Genomic DNA, 15956 nt, shown 5'->3' with positions numbered 1-15956 from the left:
TTCCTATAGGCTTCAGCAGCCCTTTGCAAAAAACCTTTGTTTGCACCAGCACAGCTTGGGAGGAGCAGGCACATCCCTCCGAAGCCCTGTTCCTACAGGCAGATGCTCCCCCTCCCCTCACAGTCACTCCTCGCCTGGCCTGAGAAGGTAAGGGTGGAGAATGCAGACTCGCTCCATATTTCAGAGTGGGAGCGAAGCACCCCTGTACTTGCTTCATCTCTTGCTGAATCTCGCAGGCGCTTCTTCCGGCCCTTTCTGATACTGCAAGAACGTCGGTCATTCGGGGAGACGCACGACTTCCTCTCTGCCCTGAGACACTGACCCAGCTGTTTCTCTTTGCTGCTGCTGTTGGTGCCTCCATGGCCTGCCCACTGCTCTTGCAGCGCCATGTGCAGCACAGTTAAATTTAGCGCGCTTACAATGGGGGAGACAGCATCCCCTCCTCTCCTGAAGCCCATTACAATGCGTTGCATTGGCCGCAGCCGGGTTGGCTGAGTGTCTTCGGCCGGAGAGCAGGTCGTACGTCTCCCCGAGCGACTGAGGTGCATCCAGCACCAACAAAGGCTGAAGAAGTGCCCGCAAGACCCAGAGAGCACCGGAGAATCAGAAAGAGAGAGAGAGAAAGAAAGAGAGAGATGAAAGAGAGACAGAAAGAGAGAGAGAAAGACACAGATACACAGAGAGAAAGACAGAGATACACAGAGAGAGACAGACAGAGAGAGAGAGAGAGAGAGAAATGAGACACACAGAGAGAGTGAGACAGAGAGATGAGACACACAGAGAGAAAGGGACAGAGAGATGTGTGTGTGAGAGAGAGATAGAAGGAGAGAGAGAAGGAGAGAGATGAGGGAGAGCAAGAGAGACAGAGAGAGATGAGAGAGAGACAGACAGAGATGAGAGAGAGGGAGGGACAGAGAGAGAAAGAGAGGAATGTGAGAGAGAAAGAGAGATTAGAGAGAGGGAGAGACAGAGAGAAAGAGACAGGGAGAGGGAGAGAGAGACAGAGGGAAGGAGAGAGAGAGCGCTGGATTCATATTAATGGTTTGTGGGATTTAAAATTATGAATTTAGTGGTCCCTGAGGTCCGAAAGGTTGGTGACCCCTGCCCTAGACTAGTTCAAATCACCAGGACCAGATGGATTACACCCCAAGGTTCTGAAGGAACTGGCAGACATATCTCAGAACCACTGAACTATATCTTTCAAAGATCATGGAGCATCGGGGAACTACCAGAGGACTGGAAAATAGCTGATGTAGTTTCCATCTTCAAAAAAGGAAAAAAATAGATACAGGAAACTACAGACCTATCAGCCTCACCTCAATACCTGGGAAGATTCTGAAAAAGATAATCAAGCAATGAATCAGCAAACACCTTGAGTCAAACAAAGTCATAACCAAAAGCCAACATGGGTTTGTCAAAAACAGATCATGCCAGGAAAATCTTATTGCATTCTTTGACAAAGTGACCAAATTAGTGGACCAGAGAAATGCTGAGGATGTAATTTACTTCGACTTCAGTAAGACATTTGATAAAATAGACCACAACCTACTACTTGATAAGATAGAAAAATGTGGGTTAGACAGAATCACTAGATTCGTAACTGGCTGACCAACTGCACTCAACGTTGCACGCTCAATGGAACTGCATCTACATGGAGAGAAGTATGTAGTAGGGTACCCCAAGGCTCAGTTTTAGGCCCAGTACTCTTCAATATCTTCACTAATGATTTGAATGAGGGGATAAATGGGGAACTCATCAAATCTGCAGACGACACCAAGCTGTCAGGAATAGCCAACACTCCAGAAGATAGGCTTAAGATGCAGAAGGATATTGACAGACTTGAACATTGGGCGCTATCTAACAAAATGAAGTGGTGAAAAAAGTAAGGTTCTATATTTAGCCAAGAAAAACCAAACCAAGTGCACAGGTATAGTATACAATGTGTGCACAATTATTAGGCAAGCTGTATTTTGGAGGATTGATTTTATTGAACAACTACAGTGCTCTCTATCAATCCAAAACATTAATAAACCTCAAACCTGAATATTTAAGAAAGTAAAAGTGAGGTTGTGGCTTTCTTAGGTGGATATCTGTGTGTGCACAATTGTCGGGCAGCTATTAGTGTGCAGAATTATTATGCAACTATATGAAAAATGAAAATTTTCCCATCTCATTTATTTTCGTCTGTTCAAGTGAGAATAATAAGTCAAAATTCACAAATAAACATTTCTGACAGTTCAAAAAAAAAAAAGTGACTAATGTAGCCACCCTTCTTTTCAAGAACAGTCATAAGCCTTCCATTCATGGAGTCTGTCAGTTTCTTGATCTGTTGACAATCAACTTTTTGTGCAGCAGCAACCACAGCCTCCCAGACAATGTTCAGAGAGGTGTACCATGTTTCCCTGAAAATCAGACGCCGTCTTATGTTTTTTGAACTCTGAAATAAACGCTTGGCCTTATTGCCATGCGCTCAAAAGCCTGATTGGGCTTATTATCAGGGGATGTCTTATTTTGGGGGAAACAGGGTACTGTTTTCCTTCACTGTAAATCTCCCATTTAAGAAGAGCCCACAAGTTCTCAATAGGGTTTTAGGTCAGGTGAGGAAGGGGGCCATGTCGTTATTCTTTCATCTTTAAGGCCTTTACTGGCTAGCCACGCAGTGGAGTACTTCAGTGCATGCAATGGAGCATTGCCCTGCATAAAAATCATAGTCTTCTTGAAAGGTACAGACTTTTTCCTGTACCGCTACTTGAAAAAAGTGTCTTCTAAAAACTGGCACTAGGTTTGGGAGTTGATTTTGAATCCATCTTCAACTCGAAAAGGTCCAACTAGCTCATCTTTCATAATACCAGCCCATACAAGTACCCCACCTCCACCTTGCTGGTGTCTGAGTCGAAATGGAGCTCTATCTGTTACATCCACGGACCCATCCATTTGGTCTGTCAAGAGTCACTCTCATCTCATTAGTCCATAAAAGCTTTGAAAAATCTGTCTTCAGATATTTCTTGGCCCAGTCTTCCCGTTTCAACATGTGTCTTGTTCAGTGGTGGTTGGGTTTCAGCCTTCCTTACCTTGGCCATGTCTCTGAGCACTGAACACCTTGTGCTTCTGGGCACTCAGGGTAGGTTACAGTTCTGGAATATGATAGCACTGGAGGATAATGGGCTCCTGGTAGCTTCACATTTGATTCTTCTCAAATCTTTGGCGGTTAAGGTGCGTCTTTTTTCTCAACATGTTTTTTGTGACCCTGTTGACTATTTGCAATACAACATTTGTTGGTTCTGTGATCACGTCCCAATATCTTAGCAATTTCAAGAGTGCTGCATCCCTCTGAAAGACTTTTACAATTTTAACTTTTCAGAGTCAGTTAAATCTCTTATTTGGCCCATTTTGCCTGAGAAAAAGAAACTGCCTAATAATTATGCACACCTTGTTGTAGGGTGTTGATCTCCTTAGGCCACCCTCTCCCTCATTACACAAATACACATCACCTGATCTGCTTATATCCACTAAGCATTCAAGTGTATACAGCTTGGAGGTGGAAAATATGCATATAAAGGATGAGATGGTAAAATGCTCACTTGCCTAATAATTGTGCACATGGTGCAGATGGTACCCTGTTCAATAGTAGTAACTATGAGAGGTATCTTGAAGTCCTAGTGGACAGTCACTTAAATATGAGCCAGCAATGTGCTGCAGCTGCCAAAAAAGCCAACACAGTTCTAGGCTGCATTAATCAAGATCATGTGAAGTGTTAATACCAGTTTATAATGTCTTGGTAGGGCCACACTTGGAATACTGCATCCAGTTTTGGTTGCCACGGTGTAAAAAACATGTTGAGACTCTAGAAAGAGTGCAGAGAAGAGCAAGATGATTAGGAGACTGGAGGCGAAAACATAAAGAATGGTTGCTGGAATTGGATAGGTCTAATTTAATGAAAAGGAGGACTAGGTGTGACATGATAGCAGTGTTCCAATATCTCAAGGGTTGCCACAAAGAAGAGGGAGTCAAGCAATTTTCCAAAGCATTTGAAGGCAGGACAAGAAGCAAAGGAAGGAAACTAATCAAGGAGAGAAACAACCTAGAACTAAGGAGAAATTTCCTGACAGCTAGAACAATTAATCAGTGGAACAACTTGCCTCCAGATGTTATCAATACTCCAACACTGGAAGTTTTAAAGAAGAGATTGGACAACCATTTGTCTGAAATGTATACTGTAGGGCAACTTTAAGACTTGTGGACTTCAACTCCCATAATTCATCAGCAGCTTTGCTGGCTGAGGAATTATGGGAGTTGAAGTCTACAAGTCTTAAAGTTGCCATGGTTGGAGACCCCTGCTGTAGGGTTTCCTGCCTGAGCAGGGGGTTGGACTAGAAGACCTCCAAGATCCTTTCCAACTCTGTCATTCTGTTAAAAAAAGAGTAAGTTGACACCTGAATGGTAGTATTTTGAACTATTTGGCTGTGACCAACTATCAGTTTGAATATTGGTGTTCTTGTCTAGTTAACTGTTTGCTGATAATTCTATGTTGCCTAGAACTATGAAGGTTAGTAGAAGGCACATATTATTTAAAAAAACAATACATTTATGGACAAATCAAAGATACAACTTTTTAATTTTAGTCATTAATATTAATGTTAATATTAATATTAATATTAATATTTATAAGCACTTATAAATATAAAAAGAATTAGTGTCCTGAAATTATTATCTTACCTTATGCATAAGATGAAACCCCATCCAAGAATCCACTCCTTACAACTATTTAACTTGATAATCCAGCGGCATAGTGAGGTTGGGTTTGTTGAACAAGATACTGGTAGAATTGGAATGATCAGGGGTGTCAAACTCACATTGTCATGGCAGCATCACGTGATGCATCGGGACTTTTTTCTCTTTCGCTAAACCAGGCATGGGCGTGGCCAGTGTGTGATGCATCCAGCCTGTGGGCTGGGAGTTTGACAGTCCTGATCTAGATTATAATTTAACATTTGAACTTCAGCAGAAGAAACAAGTATCTTCTCTGTTGAGATTTAAGGATTGCACTACCCCAGACAGAGCCCATGTATAATCTGGGGATCCTCCAGGACTCATGGCTCTTGCTCAAAGAGCAGTTGGCAACTATGACTTTGCTGAACATGTTGTGCACCAGTTATGCCTTTTCCTGGATAGGGAGACTCTCTGTTTGGTTATTTATGCCCTGGTCATCTCCCATTTGGACTATTGTAATGTGCTCTACTTGGGCCATTTTTAAAAAGTATCTGGAAGGTTCAGTTGGTTTAAACCTCATGGTTTTGTGCAGGTCTAGATTTGTACATGAGTCATCTCTTTTGAGAGAACTACAATAATTGTTGATTTGCTTCCAAGTTCAGTTCAAGATCCTGGTTGTCACCTTTAAAGTGCTACATGGTGTGGGGTAAGGTTATCTTGGAGGAGGACATAAGAGGATACACACATAATAGGATGCTGGGTTTAGTTTTTTACCAGTAATCCTATCCATTACCAAATTAAACATGTCATCCAAATATAGTTTATGAAGACTCTGGTATTCTCAAGAGTCCCAAAGTTTGCTGTTCTCTGTACAGCTTTATCACAAGCTAAGCACATCGTAAATATGTTGTTTAATAGTTATAAGTGTTTTTTCTATTTCATAGGAAATAAAAGATGATTATGTCTTTGAATGTGAAAATGGCAATCATTTTCAGAAGACAAAATTGACAATTTTTCAGTCACTTGGAAATCCATTGTACTATGGTAAAATACAAACTCTTAAGAATGATGAGGATAATGAAAGTCCATCACAGTAAGTGGCATTAATCTTTCAGTTTTAGAAAAAAGCATTGATGTTAATTTTATAGCATTTTTTGCTAATATGAGCTGTAAGAACTTTGCATGTCTAGCAAGTAAAGAAAGGGCTTCTAAAATGTAGAGTGTTCTTTACTGCTGTGCAGATTATTGAGAAAAAATCTAGACAGTGTTTGAACATAATAATATATTATAGTTTGTGTATGAATACCAATAAAGTATGTGATTAGTTGAATGAGCTTAGGTGACTTTGGTCTCACATATTGCCTTCCAGAATGAAGATTGCTTCCATTTCATTAAATCACCCCTGTTTTACTGCAGGGTTGGGTATCTTTTTCACCTTGTGGATCACAACAGATGATATGTCGTGTGCATGCATATGTATATATACATGCCAGCATTTGCATTTATATAGTATCAGAGAATAGTGGAATTACAGAGTTGGAAGGAATCATTTAAGTCACCAAGCTCAACTACTATATCAGTGCTGAAATCCAATTCAAAGCTGCACAGACCGATGTCTGCCTTGAACATATATTCCATAAATTTGGAATCCACCATCTTCTTGATTAATTCATTCCATGATTGAACAGCACTTACTATTATGACCCTCTTTCTAGCATTGAATTGGAATCTGCTTTCCAATAACTAAAATCCATTATTCCTTGTGTGAGACTCTGGAACAAGAAACAACAGGTCTTAACCTTCTTCTGGATTTGAAGAATGCTCACATACATACATCTCAGTCATTTTGATTCAAGCCTAAAAATATCCAACTTCTTCAGTCTTTCTTTATAGATCTTATTTTTCAGTTCCATGATAACTTTTGTTGCCAAACTTTTTCTGTTTGTTCGGAATGTTTTTAAGTGTGGTGTCTAGAACTGAATACAGCACTTAAGGTTGGGTTTCATCTGATAGAATACTAGTGGCTCTCATTTAAGACTAACTGGTTCTGGCACTTGGTCATTAAGCAAAATGGGTAACTACAGTAAATAAACATTTGATACAGAATGAAAAACACTGTAAAGATCACTGGTTGTTGCAATCACATTCACGTACATGTCCTGTGCCTAACACTTTCTTTCCCAGTTTGCTCCCTTGCAGAACAGAGGTTGCTTAAACAAGCTATTTTTTCCTGAGCTCCTTTTTCCACAGCTCGATGCTTCCCACAAAATTGCTAACCCTTACCAAGCTTAGCTTTGTTACCTTAATTAGTTAATTAGTACCCTTCAGTACCCTGACACTGCTGCCTGAAACTGACCAGACTTTAATCAATTTCACATTGAAGATTTTTGTTAATCAGGCACAGAAAATTCAGCTGTAAATGTACATATGTGTTTGAAATTGAATTTTTTTATTACCATTTACTTGCAAAGAATCACTGTTTAAGGCAAGTCCCTACATGAGAACTATTTGTAAAGTAAAAAAAATACTTCCTGTTGTATGTTCCCTTTGGGCAGTTAATTTTATTATATCAGGTTTGAAATCAATTTTTGTTCAATACTTTTTCACAAGTGAAGTTACCAAAGCATTTGGCTTTTATGTCTCAAATGGAGAATTTGCAGCTGCTTCTGTTATGTTTTATTCTGTTCCTTTCTGCCCATCAAAATAGTTTTGAATTTTACTTTGTGATATTGGCTACTCCATCCAATATGTCCTCAACACATTTTATGAGCATTTCCTCCTCTTCTTCACCCAAATATGAGAGTAAAGGATCCAGATTTAATTTGAATGTATTTCATTTGATATCTCTTTCAACTTTGATGGACCATTGATGAAGCCTGAGAAATCTTACTCAGAATGCACTCAGTTGGCCGCCTTTATCTAGCTTGCAAATTAGCACTGTTACTGTAAATGCTTTGCTGAAGTCAAGATCTATTATGTCAACAGTATCACCATAATTTATAAAGGGAGTTACTCGTTTTTAAAATGATGTAATATTACCTCATTAATTCTTGATATATCCAGGCTGATTTCTAGTAATCACTGCGTTGTTTTTAACAGGCTTACAGAACAATGTCCGTATGGTTTCCTCTAGAATCTTGCCATAAAATATCTATGTCAGACTGACTGTAGTTTGCCCCCCCCCCTCTTTTAAGATAGAGACAATATTTGCATTCTTCCAGTGATTTCATATTTCACCCCTTTTTTAGGATTTCTTAGAAATAATGGCAGAACATTAATTCTTTTAGAATCTGAAGATTTAAACTCAGTCAATATAAAGTATTCCCCAACCAAGTTTCTATCAGTCTCAAGCTTCAGCTCTGCCTCTTCATCCTGCCATTATTCACATACCTTTGAAAGTGCTTTTTGTTGGGTGGAACCAACAAATCAAAATAGTAGCTGAGTAAGCTCAGCTTTTCTTCATTATTTGTTAGCATTTTGCTGTCTTCATTGAGCAGGTGATAGTACTGATTCTTTTATTTTGAATATACATACCTACAAAAATTCTTTTTTTGATATTTACTGTTTTTACTATAACTCATTCTCAACTCTCACTTTCCTGACATCATATGGGTTTTGGGTTACCTGTCCTGACTCTTACTTTGTGATCAGGCTTCTTTTCATTTTCAGTTTGTGTGCCTGGTGTGTTTTCAGATCTTCAGTAATGTTTTAGCTACAATTTCATGTAGGCTGATAGCAGTAAAAAAGATTTAATTGTTTTAATGTTGTCAGATTAGACTTTTATCTAACCATAATGGCTATATGAGCTAATTTTGGCCTACTAGTTAAGACATCAAGTTAGAAAGCAGGAGACTGTACATTCAAGTCCCACTTTAGCCATGAAAGCCAGCTGGGTGACTTTGGGCCTGTCATTGTCTCAACACAGCACACTTCTAAGGGTGGTTGTTGGGAAAATAGGAAGGTGGGTTGAATATATTTTCCACCTTGAGTTATTCCTAAAAATAATGAACACAGGATAGAAATAAATAAATATAATCTATAGGTTATCCTCAATTTGTGACCATTCTGCAACCATTCAAAATGAAACAAGGTATTTACGATTCATGCCCAAAGTTAGAGCCATTGGAGCCCTCCTATGATTGAATGATCAAAATTTGGGGGCTTGGCAGTCTGCCCACACTTTTGACCATAGGGAGGGGCTGCAATGCACCACCCACCTGGGTATTTGCCCTGCCTTGTTGAGCAGTGAGTAAAGCCAAAGCTTTAGCCACAAAAGCTTTGCAAAAAGCAGCCGGAGATGTTGGGTCCTAAAATGAGTCAAACAAACATCCAGGGAACAAAAGAGAGAAGCTAGCTGCCAGAAAACAGAACAAAGCAAAATGAAGCAAGAAAAAACAGCCCAGCAGCAGGGGAAGAGCCCAACTAGATGAGGGCCCGAGCACTGCATTCCAGTACCACAAAGGCTTCTGAACAAGCCTATGTGCTTGGCTATAGCGAAACCCTGATGTTTGAAGCACCATAGAGGAAGCTTAGTGATCCATCCGTTGGTGGCATTTTGTAAAAAATGTTTATGGGCTATCCTCTGCCCCAATTGACTGGCAGTTGAGACTGCAGATCGTTCCTAGCTCTTGCTAGACATTGGGGAAATGAGCCTGCTGCATGCAAAGATGGCAGCTCTAGGACCAGCTTCCCAAAATCTTCTCCTTGCTTTTCTTCCTCAAACTCACATTTTTTCCAATAAAGAAATAGAAAAAAAGCTGAGGAGGCAGGGTTGTGGATTCCCCCCCCCCTCAATTAGATCTTGAAACTAAACTCTCCACCACTGCCCTCCATTCTTGATCCTCTTTAACCACTTAATTTACTAAATTTACTGTGTGCCTGGAAAGGAAGTGACAAAATCTGAAAGTTACTTACCATGATGAGTGACTGGCAGGCTAAAGAAGAAAGGAAAAAGGTTTTAATTTTTTTAAAGGGGGGGAGGAGTATAAAGGAACCAAAGAAACCCTTCTGGGGGTTGTTTGTTTGGAGAGGTGAAGAAAAATACTTTGCAAAGCTACCAAGAACACAACACACGAAGCAAACGGCCTCAGCAGAAGAGAAAGTCAGACAAGCAGCAAAAAGCTTTCCAAGGATGGTTTCCAAACCTTTTGCCGCTTGCCTGACTCCCTTTACGAACCAGCTTATTCTGTGACTGTTTGCTGCACGTGCTGAATCATCCTTAACTTTGCAAACAACCTTCCACACAAACAACTACCAGAAGGATTTTCTTTGCTTCCTTTAACTGCTGGGCTGTTTTTGGCTTTGCAAAGCTTTTTTGCTGCTTGACTGACTCTTTTTTGGACTCAACTGGGTGAGTCCCAAGGCACCCCATGCTCTGCTTAACAATCCACCTGGTGTTTAACAACCGCATCAGGGAGAGCGGGGAGTAGGCATCATTAAGGCCATTGCACTTAACAGCGTTCATCACTTATGATAGTAATGGGTAGGTTCCATTATGGTTGTAAGTCGAAAACTACCTATAATAATTTCTGAAAGTATCCACTGTATATATTTCTGAAAATTGCAGCTATATTTTTATAAGACACTATTATCTGGTAAAGTCTTTTTCAGCCTTCCTATATTTCCACCCTTTGGCAGAACAGGAACTTTCCACACATCATAGCTATGTATGTTCACTTGAAAAGGCAGACCTTAATAAATAAAGTCGGGATGGATGGTTTGTAGCAGAAGCAAGTTCATGATAAAGGAAGTAGTAGAGGTACCAGTGGAAATATTTGGAAAATATTTGTTTGGCAAAAATAATTTAAGGAATGGGGTGACTGTCATCCAGGTTCTTGGGCATAATAGTGTAAAAAGAATCCTGCTGAATCAGACCACATTTTGTCCAGCATCCTTTTCCAGCAATGTCATGTAAAATATCTCTAATTCCTGTCTGGACATGCACTACTGATGCTTTGTAATAGTTCATATAATTTAGTTATATGAGAAAGAAAAAGAATTAGCCAGTGAGCTATCAGAGATGAAATACTGCTTGAAGTGGGTTTCCGTGTTAAGCAAACATCATGTATGTTCAGCTCAGTTGATGTGACATATATAAACTATATTGTATATTTACTTAATTTTAATTAGTGTATTTTATTGTTTACAGTTTTCTTATTGGCTCAAAGTCAGAAGCAGAAAGGTAAGTACCTGATTACTATTTGCATGATTCTACAGGTAGCTGGGTTTGCTCTTGCAAAAACTCCTCAGATTGGCCTTATAGTTTTTTTTTCTTTTCCTTGGAAATGAAGTTTGTCTTAAAACCCATGATCTTTGTGTAGAATATACCTTTCTCACCCATCAAATGCATACATTGTCAGAATAGGATAGTGTGTCTCTTATTCTGTGTTTTGCTCTGGAGTTAACACCAAGTATTGGGGTGAAAGGTTAGGATGTTGTCCACTAGTGTGGCATGGAATGTTTGCAGAAAATTTAACAAAAGAACTGAAGTGTAGTTCTAAAAGATAGTTATAATCCTTTATTGATTAAATTGCACATTCTGTATTTCAAAGCTTTTCTTGTCATTATATACTACAATTACAACAGAAACTCAGGAACTCTTCTTGGAATCCACTCAAACATTGAACTCAGAATAAAGAAAAGTGCTGAATTAGAATTTGTTTCTAAAATTGATTGTGATTGTGTAGAAGAGTAGAATATCTTCCATAGGGAATACTTTTAGTAAGCTTAAATACACTGTTTTTATTGTTCCTTATATACATGTATAGAAATTAATAGCCAGCAGAAATATAAAAATAAGCAGGCCTCTACTATTGTTCATTATCTAGATAGAAACTCTGCAATTTCATGAAAGATGTATTGATCTCATGTTATAGAGTAATCAACCAATATCAGGAGCTGGTTCAAAATGAAGCTAAATGTCCTGTGAAGATTTTTCATAATTCAAGTGGATCAATCCATGTTAGTCAACTTTCTCCTGGGAAGGAACTAGAAGTAAGTTATTTTTAAGTATTAGAGGATAACTTTGTACTCTCAAAAATATCACAGTTTCATTTAAGCCCTGTCTAAAAACATGCAAATTCACTTTTTATTAGTGACTTAATTACTTGACTTTCGCCTATTCTTTATAGAGGAATTGCATTATTATCATCTGATGCTAGTATGTAACAAATTAAGTACTCTATGTTATCAACTAAATCATAATAGCAATAGCACTTGTATAAGGCTCCATAATGCTTTACAGCACTCTCTGAGCAGTTTCCAGTGTCAGCATATTGCCACCAACAGTCTCGGTCCTCATTTTACCGACCTCAGAAGAACTGAGCTGTAGTGACACAGTGGCTAGAATGTGGTATGCAGGCTTACCTTGCCGACTGCTAACACTTCAATACTCACCAGCTCAAGGCTGACTTCCATCCTTCCGAGGTCTAAGCATTATTGTTATTGCTATGGAAGGCTGAATCAACCTTGAGCCAATCAGGATGCCCTGGCTATGGGCAGATTTAAACCTGCAATGCTGCATTCTAACAACTGCACCACCATGGCTCCTAAATCATAAACTAAGAATTTGCTTTCATGGAATACAAAAAGATGATACTATTGGGTTTTTTTTCCTCCTTCAAGTGGGGAGAAGCAAAATGAAAGCATGGCTATCTACATCAATCTGAAGGTCATTCACAATAGGCCACTCCTACCAACACTGACAGGGCATGCCACTAGAATATGAATTGAGAGAATTAAGAATCCCAATTCTTACTAGCATTGATGATGATACCTAGTTTGGGTAATGAAATGTGTGCAAGAAAACAAGCAAGCTTAGAGAGCACCAAGGACCCTACATTTCAATCCTGAGTTACAAATATACTCTCTTATTGGTTATTCACAATAAGCCACAATTTTCCAGAATTCCCAATTATTGTGGCGTGCAGATAAAGTCAGTGCTTTTTGAATTGTCTAGAAAAGGTATATTAAAAAAAATGTCTGATGGTCATAGATCTGAATAGAATATTCAGAACAGAATATTCAACTTATGACTCTGTTCAGCAACCATCCAAAATTCCAATGGCACTGAACTTACTACCTGTATCTGAAGTTAATGATGCAGCACATTCCCATGGTCACATGAACAAAATCTGGCTTACCCTTAAGAGTGACACAGGGATGCTGCAGCATCTCCTGCCTTTCTCCCATCCTGTCCCACTAGTACGCTTGGGCCTATCCCTACCTGGCTGAATCCTTGCAGGCCTTAGGCCTGCCCCCACCCTACTGTAGGAAAGCCGTGGGGTGGATCAGCCAGTTCTCCTTCCCCAAAGCGATTTGTGCAATATGTAAGTAGACTGAGCCAGGAGAGGATGGTGGGAGAGGATGGTGGGAGACCCAGCAGTAGGAAGCAGGTCCAAGGCCTGTGAGAATCCAGCAGGGTGGAAGACAGGTCCAAAGCCTGCAGGGACCCAATAGGATAGGAGGCAGGCCCAAAGCTTGTGTGGAGGTAGGAGCATGGGTATGGGACCCACTGGGATGGGAAACAGAGTACAGGATGCCTTAGGGGGAGATTCTGGGATGTTGGGGAGCTGCAATGTGGGCCTGAGCCTGTGCCAGGTTTCCCAGGGCTTCCCCCACCTTTTGAGGCACCCCATTCTCTGCTTAATAACCATAGTAGGAAGAACAGGGATTGTGGCTGTTAAGTGAGGCAATTATATGGGTCCCTTCTTTAACAACTGCCATGACTTATGATCATACTGGGCAAGCCATTATGATGTTAGATTATTGAGGTGAGGGCTTGAGGAGAAACATACGTAAAGTTAAGGAGGTTGTTCACTTTCACTTTAATCTTCTTTCATAATCTTTTATACTATATGTACCTTAACAAATAAAGAAAGCATTTGCAAACATGAACATCATCTTCCTTAATATTAATCTTCCTTGGTAGATGATCTCTGGAGGGCCCGGGACAGGGGTTGCTCCTCTGTCCTGGTCCTATTAGACCTCTCAGCAGCTTTTGATACCATCGACCATGGTATCATGCTGCACCGGTTGGAAGAGTTAGGGGTGGGGGGCACCGTGTTGCGGTGGTTCTCCTCCTTTCTCTCTGATCGGTCGCAGTCTGTGTTGACAGGGGGGCAGAGGTCGACCCCGAGGCCCCTTGTATGTGGGGTGCCACAGGGGTCAGTTCTCTCACCCCTTCTGTTCAACATTTATGTGAAGCCGCTGGGTGAGATCATCCGTGGTTTTGGGGTGAAGTATCATCAGTATGCTGATGATACTCAGCTATACATCTCCACCCCGGACCACCCCAATGATGCCCTTAAAGTGATGTCCCGGTGCCTGGAGGCTGTACGGATCTGGATGGGGAGGAACAGACTCAGGCTCAACCCATCCAAGACCAAGTGGCTGTGGTTTCCGACGTCCCGATATAGTCAGTTGGTGCCATCACTGACTATTGGGGATGAGTCATTGCCCCCCACGGAGAGGGTTCGCAATTTAGGCGTCCTCTTGGACTCACGGCTGTCTTTAGAAGAACACTTGACGGCTGTGGCCGGGAGGTCTTTTTATCAGGTTCGCCTGATTCGCCAGTTGCGTCCCTTTCTGGATCGGGACTCGTTAAATACGGTCACTCATGCCCTCGTCACTTCACGCCTGGACTACTGTAATGCTCTCTACCTGGGGCTCCCCTTGAGGAGCACCCGGAGGCTCCAGCTGGTCCAGAATGCGGCCGCGCGGGTAGTTAGGGGAGCAGCATGGCGCTCCCATGTGGCTCCCCTCCTGTGCGAGCTGCACTGGCTCCCTGTGGTCTTCCGGGTGCGCTTCAAGGTCTTAGTTACCACCTTTAGAGCGCTCCATGGCTTAGGACCGGGGTACTTACGAGACCGCCTTCTGCCACCAATAGCCTCTCACCGCCCAGTACGCTCAGGGTGCTCTCAGGGTGCCATCAGCCAAACAGTGTCGACTGGCGGCCCCCAGGGGGAGAGCCTTTTCTGTGAGGGCACCCACCATCTGGAACGAGCTCCCCCCAGAGATACAGAAGATTCCGGATCTGCGCACTTTCCGCCGTGCCCTCAAAACATTCCTGTTTCAGCAGGCCGGCCTGGCCTTACTTTCCCTTTATATTGCTTTTGATTTTATTTTAAACTGGGATGTCTTGAATTATCTAGGACCAGAGTGTTTAGTATATTTTAATTGGTTTTGTTTTAACGTTTGTATTACATGTATTTTTATCGTTCGCTGTTCACCGCCCTGAGTCCCTCAGGAATAGGGCGGTATATAAATTTAATTAATAAATAAATAAATAAATAATAGAAAAAAAACTGAAAAGTGTTAATCTAGAAGGGAAAATTAATATGTGATGGGAAAATAATGAAGATATCCCAGAATTCCCAAGCAACAACACTGGTTGGGGAATTCTGTGAGTTAAAGTCCACACATCTTAATATAGCTCTGTTTTTGGGGTTAGGGTTAGGGTTGATTAAAATAATTGGGATAGTTTTAAAGATGAAAAGACGAGCTGGGTGAATTCTTTTTATTTTTTCTTTTAGCAACTTTGGAAAACAAGTTCATATTCAATTTTTGATAAAAATAATAATATGACAACCTGTATCTTAACTCATTTAATATCATTAGATCCATTATTAAATGCTTCAGAATTGAATTAATTGCATAGAATTAAGCTCAGGGCTCAAAGTTTAAATGACGACAAAATGTGAGATGAAAGTGTTTTGCAGTATGGAGACATGTTTCTTGGTTTGACTGGTTTGATTAAAAATAACTTATTCTGAAAAAATGAGCTCTTTTTAGGAATATAATAAACAACTCAGGAAAACTTTTTACTAATAATGTTTATTCCCATTCCTGAGAAAATACGAATATGCTGATTTTGACTGGCGTATCAGTTTCCATATTTGTTTGTTAGTATTACCTCTGTAGATTTCTTGTAACTTTAAGAGTGTATGCTTGCTTTTAGCAGACTGAGGGTGTGGCAGGTTATATTCAGTCTTCAGTGTTGGGAAAAGGTGTGAAACACAGACCACCTCCCATCAAGCTACCTTCAAGTTCAGCAAGCAGTTCTTCAGGTAAATATCGTTTCAAAGCATTTTCCTTTGTGTTGAGAAGATATTTGTGGAATAAGTTGTGCTTTACTTGTTTAGATTTGTTAGTGAATCTTTTAGGTAATGGGAACATATATTTATAATCTTATTGATAACAAAAGTATGGGCAACTGCAAGCAAGTTACTCAGAGCACATTCCCCTTG

General features: G+C 40.5%; 1 protein-coding gene across 41 annotated transcripts in view; it reads left to right on the top strand.

Annotated features, from left to right (window-relative positions):
• The window catches only part of SUPT20H (SPT20 homolog, SAGA complex component), a 72449-nt gene that overhangs the window by 30889 nt on the left and 25604 nt on the right, over positions 1 to 15956 (top strand). For 27 of the 41 annotated variants that reach the window (XR_004590164.3, XR_015732764.1, XR_015732765.1 and 24 more), the window contains 4 exons: positions 5655 to 5803; positions 10859 to 10891; positions 11586 to 11703; positions 15668 to 15776. Coding sequence is in view for 37 of the 41 variants with exons in the window: in XM_087888386.1 (XP_087744512.1) it covers positions 5655 to 5803; positions 10859 to 10891; positions 11586 to 11703; positions 15668 to 15776 (409 nt within the window). In the remaining 4 variants the exon portion in view is untranslated. The remainder of the gene's footprint in view (positions 1 to 5654; positions 5804 to 10858; positions 10892 to 11585; positions 11704 to 15667; positions 15777 to 15956) is intronic. The other 14 variants (XR_015732766.1, XM_034411188.3, XM_034411192.3 and 11 more) reach the window with 1 other exon arrangement.

Source organism: Pantherophis guttatus, chromosome 2, assembly GCF_059756535.1.
Source record: "Pantherophis guttatus breed Tessera chromosome 2, ASM5975653v1, whole genome shotgun sequence".
Lineage (NCBI taxonomy): Eukaryota > Metazoa > Chordata > Lepidosauria > Squamata > Colubridae > Pantherophis > Pantherophis guttatus.
This window is presented reverse-complemented; position numbering and strand designations above follow the sequence as displayed.